General features: G+C 32.5%; 1 protein-coding gene across 5 annotated transcripts in view; it reads right to left on the bottom strand.

Annotated features, from left to right (window-relative positions):
* TOPBP1 (DNA topoisomerase II binding protein 1) overlaps positions 1 to 12624 on the bottom strand; it is a 54321-nt gene that overhangs the window by 35559 nt on the left and 6138 nt on the right. For 4 of the 5 annotated variants that reach the window (XM_074371151.1, XM_074371134.1, XM_074371161.1 and 1 more), the window contains 7 exons: positions 11940 to 12136; positions 10308 to 10487; positions 9400 to 9569; positions 7401 to 7564; positions 7001 to 7251; positions 1602 to 1942; positions 767 to 939 (listed from right to left, as the gene is read on the bottom strand). In XM_074371151.1, coding sequence (XP_074227252.1) covers positions 767 to 939; positions 1602 to 1942; positions 7001 to 7251; positions 7401 to 7564; positions 9400 to 9569; positions 10308 to 10487; positions 11940 to 12136 — 1476 coding nt within the window. The remainder of the gene's footprint in view (positions 1 to 766; positions 940 to 1601; positions 1943 to 7000; positions 7252 to 7400; positions 7565 to 9399; positions 9570 to 10307; positions 10488 to 11939; positions 12137 to 12624) is intronic. The other variant, XM_074371140.1, reaches the window with a different exon arrangement.

The following is a 12624-nucleotide window of genomic DNA, read 5'->3' as shown; positions in this document are numbered from 1 at the left end:
CGACCAGCACTGTTTACTTATAGCGCTCTTCTTTTTCTCATTTAATGCCTTTTGATTTGACTCCAAACTTGTCTGGCATCTAACATTAAAATTGCAACCCCCTTCTTTCTTTTTATTTGCATTTACTTGACATACCTTTGCCCATCTTTTTTTTCCCCAAATGTTCTGAATCACTTTGGCCTAGGTGTGTCTTTTGTTTAAAACCATTTTAAGTGTTGCTTCAAGATCTAATCTAAAAGAACCTTTCCTTTAATGTAAAAGTTTAGTTCATTTACATTTATTGATACAACAGTTTTCTACTTCCTTTAGCCACTATCTAATGTTCACTTAGGGGTTGGGCTAATTTGGATTTTGGAATTAACTTTAAAATTTATTTTCCTTCTCCCAAAGTATTCATTATTCCCACTTAACATCTGCATTGCAGAGAAACAATGAATGTATACTGAGAAAGAATAAATCATCCATATGGCACATGAAAGGGAGTAATGCTTATTTAGACAAGTAATATTCAATAACGGCCCATGTATCAGCTTTAAATCTTCCTTTTCCTGGTAGGTAAGCATTAATGCCTATAGTCTTAACATTTGCCAGGCATCCATCTAACAGCACTTTCCCCTCTCCCACTTTGAGCCATCATAGATAAATAATGAACTTCCCATAAATATTATGAAGACACCCAGCCAAATTCTAATCTGAATGCTCTTCTACAAGTCAAAGCAGATAGAAAGTACACCAAGACAGCAGGTGCACTAAAAATACTACATACCTTGCTCCAAGGCGATTTGCTAAGAATGTCAATGAATCTTTTTCTGCTCCTACACATTGGCTGAATGAAACAACACACTTCTCTAAAGGAGTCATTCCTGCCATTACTGGGACTGGCGTGAAGAGAGGATTTGACTTTGGATCAGTTAAAGTCTGATATTCTATACAAGTTACCTTTTAAAAACAAGAGAAACATTAACATCAACCTGAAATAAGCAACCAATGGTTAACACCGTTTCAGTTACAGTAGCAGTAACTTCAGTTTGGATGAAAAGCAATTTTACTTTAATATAAACTTGTGTATGCTCATTCTCAACACATTTAAAATTATAATATTTAAAGATATATTTAAATCAATTCATTATACAGGATACTAAATATCATTGAATTTACTGAATATTGCTTTAAATTTAATTTCTTCCAATGTATTAGTTTATAATTTTTTTCTCTTAATTCTTGGAAAGTTAAAAAAAAAAACCAATGGTGAAATTATCCGTGATAAGCCAATAACATGGAATAGTACAAAAGTGAATGTTATGTTTTGGTTGTGAGAAAACAAGGAAAACTGAAATAGTATGAGATGATGTGGAGTAACTTCCTGAGAAGGAACGTTGCTGGTATGGCCCTCCAATACAATAACCTTCATTTTACCAGGATTAGGACCAAGAAACTTGGGTATTTCACTATTTATAATTTTCTCTGCTAAAAGCAAAATCCAGACAGTGCTCAAATCCAAATACCAATTTACTGAAACTGAACTAAGAAATAAACATTAGCACTCTTAGCATTCAGATATTCTTCAATACTACATTTCAGGGGCTAGAGTGTTTTCTTACCAGCCAAGTATTGGTAACAACTTCTCCCACAGTCGCCTGTACTTCACACCCCAGCAGAGGAACCACAGCATAATCAGCAACAGTTCTGCTCTGAAGAGATACAACTTTTCCAGCATTTTCTCTTATGATAGTTGCAATACTAGTTTCATTTTCATTACTAAAACCCAAAACAAGGAAACTCCTTTGCCTAAATAAACCTTCAGTAATTGTAGAAGCATCAGGGAGGCAATGACTGACAGAAGACTGATTTTCTTCTTGCAGAGAAACATGAGTAGAATCATTACAGGGCTCAACATGAGTAGAATCATTAAAGGGCTCAGCTTCAGACTTCACAGCTTCAACTGGAATAGAAAAAGAAATGTTTTCTAACAGATAATTTATTCTATAAAGTTTATTCCCTAGTAAAGATATTAAGGTAACATGGAGCCTAAGAATTATGACCACACTTAAAAAACTAAAGCTTTATAAATATACAGTGAGGAAAGAATACAAATCCACCCCAACTTCTGGGTTACCAACAGTGTTGCCAATATTACCATCTTCCATTAGGAAGGATACAGCAATCATGTTTCTATTCTAAGTATACTGAGAGTATTAGAAACTCTAATTAGTTGAAAATTATGAAGCTCCAGTAACTCCAAGGGCCTGTCTTAGTTCCAAAACTGGTTTAAATAATTCACAGTAGAATTGAGAAAATATCATTAAGGAACAAAAAGAGGTAACAGGCATAAGCGGTCAAGCCCTTCACATGGAAATAACTGAATAAATGCAATAATAAGGGAATTATGGTTACTTCTCTTTCAAAAATTTCTAAAGTGTTTCATACCAAAATAGGAGCTATTTAGCTTCTATACAGATTTCTTATGAGAACAACTGATCAAGGATCCAATAAATAGTCTCTACTACTTCATTTTAGGATAAAGTTGGCTGACAAATGGGTAGAAGAAAAAAAAATTGCTGTTTTAAAACATAAATGTCAATAACAAAAGTGTAGTCCCTAATACACAATAAATATTGTGAAATCAATCCTAGAAGTTTAAGAGGTAAAAACTCAGTATTTTTTGAAAGCTTTAGTGCTGTCTTGTTGGAAGGTAACACCTTAATTGGCAGAGATTGGCAAACTACAGCCTAGGAGCCAAAGTAGGCTCCGTGTGTTAATGGCTTTTACATTTTTAAAAGGTTGCAAAAACAGAACAAAACAAAATAGAATATGTGACAGAGACAGAATATGGCTAGAAAAGCCTAAAATATTTACTGTCTAGCCTTTTATAAAAAAAAAAAGTTTGCCAAGCCCTACTTCATGGGATTCCAACCAGCCCGGAAGCTATTCAAGGATTCTTCACTTATTTATTTATACAAGCACTGTGGCTAAGTGCTTTACATGCATGTAATCAATGCTCCAGAAACTATGAGGCTATGTAAAACTGAAAAATTGTGCTCTACACTGGAATCTGACACAACATTGTAAAATGATTATAAATCAATAAAAAATGTCAACAAAAAAAAAAAAGAAAGAAAGAAAGAAAGAAAGAAACTATGAGGCTGATACTACTGGTATATCTATACCCTTTCTTCCAAGAAGAAAGTCAGGCTTAAAGAGGTTATGTAACTTATCTAAGGTCATACAGTTATCAAGTGGCAGAAATGAAATAAAAACCAAAGTCTATCTGCCTCTAGGATCCACAGCATTATGTTACAGTGCCATCTTTTAATCTCTATCCTCATCTTCAACAGACATTAACATTTTAAACTAATTACTGCCATATATGTATTTAGACACATATACATACACACATATTTTAATTCCTACTTAATACAAGTATTTAAATTAATGTTACTGACACTGAAGAAGCAGTTTTGTTTAGAGCATTTACTGATCAGTAGGTCAGGAGACTCTTTGACCCTCAAGTTTCATACCATAAGAAATAAAGGATAATAGTATATTTAAAATTTATAGATATATTTGAGGATGAATAAGCTTAGATGGAAATAAAGGTGATATATTATACAACATTATGGAAAAAGTAGTTTTTAAAATAGCTATTTCTAGTATAAAATGTAAAAGCAAATTTCCTTTGCAATTACAAGGATTCACAATCACATCTAAGAGGGAAAAAAACCCACTTTGATGTCTGTATATTGGTGGTGAGATGGGAAGAAATCCAGTGAAATTTCAGACTACTACTAAAACCCTAAAGTTATTAAAGACTCAGACTAAATTAACATGTCTACAGAAGTTCTTTCCATTTATTTTAGCAATAAACCTCTTTTCAAATAGATGTCATTTGGACGCCTGACATTTTTTACAAGCCTATTATTAAAAAAGCTCTCTCAAATCAAAAGTAATTTTGCTTTAAGAAGTAACTGTAAAATACTTGATTACATTCTTTTAAGGTGCTTGCGAATTCACTGAGATTTACTGCCACTAAATCCTTTCAAAGTCAGTAGACCAGTAGCTGCTTTAGAAAGGAAGGTTTGAGAAACTAACTGCCTGCCTCCACCAAGTGCCCTTGCTGAAGGATAGTGCACAGAACTGCTTCCAGTCAACCTGTGGCTCCTTCATACCACAAAACCCTAAAAAATTAGGATGATCTCCTGATACGATACACTACTGAAGCATAAGCAAATGGTCTGACAAAAATCAGATTTTCAATACACGATGAACAGAAATAGTGTGGATTAAAAAAGGAATACTGAAAGTTTCCTTCTAGGAATATGGTAGGTTAGACATTCAAAACCTTATCACTATAAAACACTTGAAAACAGAGGATGAAATATTAAAGACATCCTTACAAACGCATAGCTGAGTTTGCAAGAAAGCAAGGGAAATTCTCAAGGGCTAAAAATGAAGTAGTAGCATGAATCCAGAGCATTAAGTGACTACTGAAGCTAATGGTTACCCTGAATTTATTTTGGTAGTGATCCAGACCCTTGGAATTTAAGGATATCACACAAGGGGACAGGAGTCAAGTCAAGGTTTCAAACAAATTAGAGATGAGGTACAGGATACCCTGAGGAAACAAACTCAGAAACCCTAAAGGGAAGTGCCAATAGTAAAAATGTAGATCAAAACCAACCAATCACCACCACCACCACCAACAACAACAACAAATCCACCCTGCAAAAGGAGATGACAGGCACACTTGATTTTGGCTTTGAGTCAAAGGGGAAAACATCTCTTCTGGGAAAATTTATCATCATAGGCTGGTCCTCAAAGTAAGTTAGGGTACAGATTTACACAGGTATGATGGTCCAAGAAACATCCAGGCAATAAAGTAACTTAGAGGTCTCAAAAAAAGGAATGAAATTCTGACACATGCTAAAACATGGATGAACCTTAAAGGCATTATGCTAAGTGAAATAAGCCAGACACAAAAGAACAGATATTGTATGACTCCCACTTATATGAACTACCTAGAATAGCCAAATTCACAGGAACAGAAAACAAAATGGTAGTTGCCAGCGACTGGGTGAAGGGAGGAATAGGGAGTTATTGTTTAATGGCTGTAAACTTTCAGTTTGGGAAGACAAAAAAGTTCTGGGATGAATGGTAATGACGGTGGCACAACACTGTGACTATAATTAATACCACTGAATTGCACACCTAAAAATGGTTAAAATGATATATTGTTATGTATATTTTACCTTAATTAAAAAAATTCAATACCCAAAATGTTCTACAGAAAAGTTTAAAAATTAGACTTGAGATCAATATTGAAAATATTTCATTCTTATACACCGGCAAACAGATCAAAAATGTAATTTCAAGACATGACTACATAATATAGATAGAAAATAAATTAAGAATAGTTGTTGTAACAAAGCATGTTTAGGATCTTATACAGTCATTACATTGTAATGGATAGGAAGATCTTTTCATTGTAAAGATGTCAATTTTGCTTCAAACTATAAATTCTATACAATTTCAACCAAATTCCCATGTTGATTTTGTTCAAATTGACAAACTAATTTTAAAAATTTGTATAGAATAGGTAAGCCACTTTTGTAAAGAAAATTAGAGTCTTTTTATCTCAGGTATCAAACCATATCACAAGGCATAATAACAAGATGGTTTATCAGTGTGGTATCTCAGTGCAACAGAATAAAAAGCCTCAACAGATTCCCACATAACATATTCTTAATAAATGACAGAGGCAGCAGTGCAAATTAGTGAAGAAAGGATAGCTTATTCAATAAAAAGTTTGAAAAAAAGTGATTATCCACATGGATAAGGTACAATTTGAACACTTATCATATACAAAAATTAACTCCACATGGATTAAAGATGTACATGTGATAAAATTTTAAGACTTCTGAAAAGTATATATACTTTATGACCTTAGGATAGGAAAACTTCTTACATAAGATAGAAAAGCACAAACCACAAAATAATAGATTGAAAAATTCAACTATCTTAAAATATTATGGCCAAATAACACTCAAAAAGATTCTCTACTTTACTAGCAATCAGTTATGAAATTAAAATCACAATGAGATCCTACTTTACATCCATCAAATTAACAAAAATTTCAAGCCTTACAAGAAATACTAAATGCTGAAAGAATGTGCAACAACAGGATCCTTACTATTATTCTAGTATATAGTGGCAAACTATAATGAACACTTCAGAAAGCAGGGGTAGGGTATAGCTCAAGTGGTAGAACGTGTGCTTAGCATGCACGAGGTCCTGGGTTCAATCCCCAGTACCTCCTCAAAAAATAAATAAACCTAACTGCCTCCCCAACCCCACCAAAATTAAAATTAAAATTAAACAATACAATAATAAATAATTTTTTAAAGGCTCTCAGAAAGCAACATGCATTATATAAGAAAGTTGAAGATGCACATATCCTATCAATCAGCCATGTCCACACAATAAAAATGTCCCAGGTGGGAAAATAAATTATGTATGGTATATTTATAACTAGTTACTTGTATTGGATGAATCTCTCATGTTCCGGGCAATGCAGCAAAAGAGTACACGCTATATATCATTTATGTAAGTTAAAATATACACAAAATGGAACAGTGTATATATTACTTACAGCAATATACACATGCATTATATGCATTAAAGACCACAATAACCAAGTAAGACGCATTTGTTATAAGGTTAAAATAAAAGCTCAGGCTGTTATAAACTCACACAAACCAACTGATGCCTGTATATAAAACAGATCAAAGTTGAACAGGTGAGCTGGGGAGAGAAGAGGGGGTCAGAGGGTCCAGAACCCCTTAGTCTTGCCTGCTTAGAGAAAAAGTAACAAACATAAAACTTTAAGGGAAGCAAAAGGTTAGTTCAACTCAAGTTCTAGAACATCTGGCAGAAATCACTTACGTATGCATTCTGCTACTAAAATACTTCTTAAAGACTGTAAGCACTAATCACTCTTTCTTACCTACTGTTGGGTTATCATCCATGTATTGAGAGAGCAGATCTTCATCAGCTTGTTCATGCTTTTCATTAGGAGCAAAGTCTTTCTTAGAGAAGGTGCTGTTCTTTCTTTTTAAAAGGGCTGCTTTACTTTCAGGTTGATCTGAAACTGGAATTTCCACTGGCCGGTAGTTAGCATGGATATATGGCTCTTCAGGAAGCATATAACCTTTACTAAAACACTCTAGCAACCACTGTGCTCCCACCACATGAGGCCTACAAAAATAGTACATTGTTATATATTAGTTTAAATGATAAAGGCCATCATCCCACTTGCCACGCAGCTTCCATAATTGCAGGGACATGTAATTTTAAGAAAAATCATTACATAGTAAAAATTGCTTTGAATTAAAAACTGACAAAACCTGTGGGTTGATTTATCCCAAAACTGCTTCAATTCGTCATCATAATCTCCCACAATAACATGAGTTACATCTTCATTGAGCTGATTAAAACGAACTCCACCTCCACTGTTAATAAGCCTTCTTAGTTTATCTAGCTTTCGGCCACTAAAACCGCAAAGATATATCTGCAAAGAAAGAAAATACTTACTTTAGATTAATGCATTTAAAATGGTTTATTTCTCTACATAGAAACCAATTTATTAAAAATATACATCTAAACCCATTGTATGTAAATAAGACAATTCATGTACATTTTACCATATGTTAGGAGTTGGAGTACTTGCTGAAACTGATTTTTTAAGGATTCTTAATTTTTATTTTATCACTTCCTCACAATCTCAGAGCATTTTATCCTTTACAGTAGACACTTGATAGGTATTTTGAGGCTTTAAATAAAATAGAAGCCAGAATCAATTATCTTCTGAATATTAGTGCACAGAAATTTCTAAAATGCAGATAGCCTCTTAAATTGTAAAGATCTTTCTACCTATAAATTTTACAGTAATTATAGAAATAAACTGGAGTTAAATGTCTGAATTCAAAAAATCTAGGTTTAAATTTTGGTTTAGCTGCAAATGATTAACCATATGACCATGCCAAGATACTTAAGACACTTTAAACCAATTTTCTAATTTATAAATTGAGATATCTTTTCCAGAGTTGACTAAATAAGAAAATTTAAGTCAAAGAGCTGAGCATAATGCTTTGAGGATAATATGTATGCAGTAAGTTGTTTTTTACTATCAATATGTATATATTTAAGCCAATTTAATCAATAACAATCTTCTTTATTTTAATAACGTGTCTTTAAAAAATTTCTTAAGAATGACCATTCTGTTCCTAACTGCATTTATATCCCAAACTAAATAACCTTTATTACTAGAATATATTTTGGGGGGAGGGTATAGCTCAGTGGTAGAGCACAAGCTTAGCATGCATGACGTGGTGGGTTCAATCCCCAGAACCTCCCTTACAAATAAGTAAATACCTAATTACTTCCCCCATCCCCCAAAAAACTAAAAGCTTAAAAAAATTCTATTAAAAAATTCAAAAAAAAATTTTAAAAAGGAAACAAAGACTATTTTTTAACAAAAATTAGAAATCATACACTTCCTATAAGTAAAGAATAATTAAGTCATATCCAGAATTAGTATTGTCTAGGATAAAAGATTATGCAACAGAATTTCTGTTCTGCCAGTAAACTAAGTTTTAAAAGTATAGAAAGAAGGTAATTTGTCCAGTTTCCTTAGGAATAAAAGAGGGTTAAATCTTTGCTACTCTTTGAGAATTAATGCATAGCCTATTGATTCTACAAGCAGGAATATATTAAGTATTCCGTTCTAGAAGACACATGTGATGTTTCCATCAAGGCACTATAAGATAGTTACTCAGACACACAAAAAATTAAATAGCCCAAGAGTTATTAAACAAAGCAGTGTGCCTAATACAGGCTAGGAATACAGGGTTTGGAGTAGATGGCTGGCTACTTAGTGTGAGACTCTGAACAAGAACTTTAATCCTCGAAGTCTTAGACTCAAGATGGTATCTGTTTTAGAGTTATTCATGGGAATTAAGTGGGATTATATACAACATATTAACAATATATATGAAATAATTAACAGTGTCTAGCATATTATAAACACCTAATAAATGATGGTATAAATAAAAATCCATTAAGTGGTTCAGAAACTAAATGCTCTCAAAACACAGTAGATGGAAAAATTATGAGCAGAGTTGAAAAGTGCTATGAACTTCAAAGGATGACAGATGGAGGTACATCCCAGGCAGAGAGACCCTAACAGCTAAAAGATGGACATGGCCTAATGAGAGCATCTGCTTAGCTAGAGTGGAGGGTTTACACAGATAAGGCCAAGTCCAACTCTGAAGGGTCTTCAAAGTGAAACCAGAAGTACTAATGTATATTATCACTTACTGCATTTACTACATGTTAAAGACATACCCGACAACCATCCAATAAATCTTCAGGTGCTTGAAATGCACTGACATCCAGATTTTCCAGATTTTCAAAAGTAGGCTCCACTTTGCTATTAAGAACTGAATTATATATAGATTCATTTATGCAACTCGCATTGATGTTGGAAATATGGCTGACATCTGAAAGAGTACGACCTACATATTAAACAAGAGATGTATAAATTTATGAAGATAAAATAATTCTGATTACACATTTTCCTATAGATTAACTTTCCTTATACAAAAAGAGCTATAAACAGTTTCCAGATTAAGATTCAAATGCTTTTACTGAAAATGTCGGTGGCAAAGTATGAAAAGGGAAAATGAAATTAAGGTTCATATCTTATTTAAATGAAAATGTATTTAATACATTTCCCTAGTAGTGACTTGATTCCAATAAAAATCTGACGTTGCTGACTTTAAGGTCCAGGAAGCTTATATTTGAAAAAGATTTTATAACATTTATTAAATTGCTAACATGGTACCTCCAAGACAGAAAAGGTTTCAAATTTTATATGAATATAGATGATCTATAACAGTTGCAGTAAACTAACAAAGAAAACTTACTAATATTTGTATGCCAGTCAAGTTTTAAAAAATGAATTCCCTTATTTTTAGTCTTTACCTACTAGTATTCTTAATTTCTTTAATCATCTTCTACACTACATCAGGGTATAAAAGAAAGCATGCATTCATTATAAAAAGAAATATCAGGAGCTCTGGACTAATTTTTTAATACAATTTGGTTATTTTATTATACAATTATACCTGGAAGCACGGCAAGAAAAGATGAAATTCATTACTGTACCTCACTGATCCCCTTAACAAATAAATTCTTACATAGAAAACTGATTGTCTTAAAATGATTGTTTATTTAATCCTACAGAGACTTACTATCAATTGTGTTGATCTGGCCAGTAGGAGTTGAAGTATCAGGCATACTCTTTGTTTCTGGTCTAGGCTCGGTCTTGTACATAGATTCATCCTGACAAAAACCTTTCTCAACACTGTCAAAAAACCACTGTGTGGTCACACAGTGTACATTCCATCTTTTGGCACATTCATATTTTTGACCTATTATGTTCATTGAGAGAGAGAGATACAAACCATTAAAATCTGTTTTTGCAGAAATACTCAAATTATGACAGGTTATGGAAAAAAACCCCACCTGAGACAAAATTAAAGTTACCAGCAATTATTCTTACTTTTAACCAATAGGCTATATAGTGTATGAGAAAGTAATATTTTAGGTTATTACCCAATTATATTTTCTATGTGTTGTGTAAACGCATATGCTATGTGAGGGAGTTTATCTTTTACTAAACTGCAGAGACAGAGGCAACTGTGGGGCAACTGAAATAATGTCAGACTTGACTGAGTATAGCCTCTATCACTTAAATTTTTTAAACCAGCTTCTTAGTCTGTAACGTGGGATAACTCACAGAATTATGTGGTTTTAGTAAGACTACATGAAACAACTGTGAAAAGTGTAAATGTCTGCAATATAAAAAATACCAACTTTCAATAGACTACTCCTACGTCAATACGATTCTATTTGAAGTCTAGGGTAGACAGGTGAATAGACAAATAAATCATATTTAAAAATGTATTTTCTTATTGCCTTAAAAAAACTTTTAATACAATGCATTCTGAAATAGTATGATAGAGAAATTGAGGTCAAATGTAGTAAACAATAACATGAAAAGGTTTTCCTTTTTTACATTCTTCAGAGCTAAGAGATGAACTGTCTTCAGATTCAGAAAACCAACAGCAGTTATCAACTTTACACACAATCATAATTGGCCATACCTGAAGTTCTGACTTAAGGACAATTATCAATTAACTTTAACTTTTTTTTTTCTAATTTTCTTACTTAGGTAGTTTTGTAAAACACAGTATAGATAAAAATAGAGATAAAAATATTAACAAAATTCTCATCTCATCAATTTTTACATATTTTAAGAGTACTGATAAAAAATATTTTCCAGAATAGGTATAAAGGTTATAGAACACCAAAATTAGTAACAATTTTAATTGCTGCTTCTTGGTAATGTAATTTTCTTCTTTTAATTGTCTCATGTTCTGCAAGGTGTTATCTTCAAGTTAAAACTTCTAGTTCGTTCAGCAAAGCTGATTCATTCAATTAAAAACTATGCCAAGACTTAAAAATTTATCATTAGAAAAAACCACAATTTAGCTACATCTACTAGCTTTTTTGTTATTCACCCAAATTTTTCATCTCTTAAGTATTTGGTAACATGTGGGGACTTAAAGCTCTGATAATAAATTTAGATAAAACATCACTGGAAACTTTTGTTTAATATTTATTCAATGACCTTGTAAACACTAGGATAGTCATGTAATTTTCCTACAGATTGTAAACCAAACTATCTTTGTAAGACTTTAGAGGAAAAAATATCATAGCAGATTTATGACATGTCACAAGTAAAAGCTATGCTATAAAGATTTTAAAATGTTCAATACTAGAGACAATCTTGCATTCATCCATTTGGGAAACAATTTTACCTTTTGGTTCTTGCACAATGAGGTGTGTACATTCATTCATTTTTAATTGTCCCATGTATTGACCTCCATGCTTAACTGTGAGTCGCTGTACTGCTTTCCTGTCTAAGCCACATAAGCCAGTCACACAGATTATGCAACCAAGAAAAACAGGACACTTGAAGTCTTCCATGTTTATATCGGTATACCTAGCTATTTTTCTGGGGAAAACAAATGATAAAAAGGAAAAAAATCAACATATTTTATATACCAGATAGCTTAAAAATTTACTAGGAGAATAATGACAAACAATAGGAATATCATGAATGATTTCCTCATTTTTTAGCATTTTAATCATTTTTAAGAAAAGGAGAACTGACAAACACGCTTAGAATTATACTAATTGCTCATCTAGCTCAAATCATGTCTCTAATAAAAATTAATGTTTCAGATAGAGCCTCTCAAATAAAACTGTATTAAGGGAAAATATATATTTCATTAACTCTAAGTCCATGCTGGTCAAAGCAGTGCATTTTCCAAAATTTCTAAATTTCTAACACCCAAAGGTTCTTTGGTTGTCTACTAGAAAACAGATTTTTAATTCGTCCACTATACTATATAAATAATAAGCAATGATTTTTGTCAGAATACCAACAAAAATATAATTCTTTGCCATACTAGGCAGATGTGCTGATGAGACAGGCTAGGA

This window comes from Camelus bactrianus, chromosome 1 (genome assembly GCF_048773025.1).
Source record: "Camelus bactrianus isolate YW-2024 breed Bactrian camel chromosome 1, ASM4877302v1, whole genome shotgun sequence".
Lineage (NCBI taxonomy): Eukaryota > Metazoa > Chordata > Mammalia > Artiodactyla > Camelidae > Camelus > Camelus bactrianus.
This window is presented reverse-complemented; position numbering and strand designations above follow the sequence as displayed.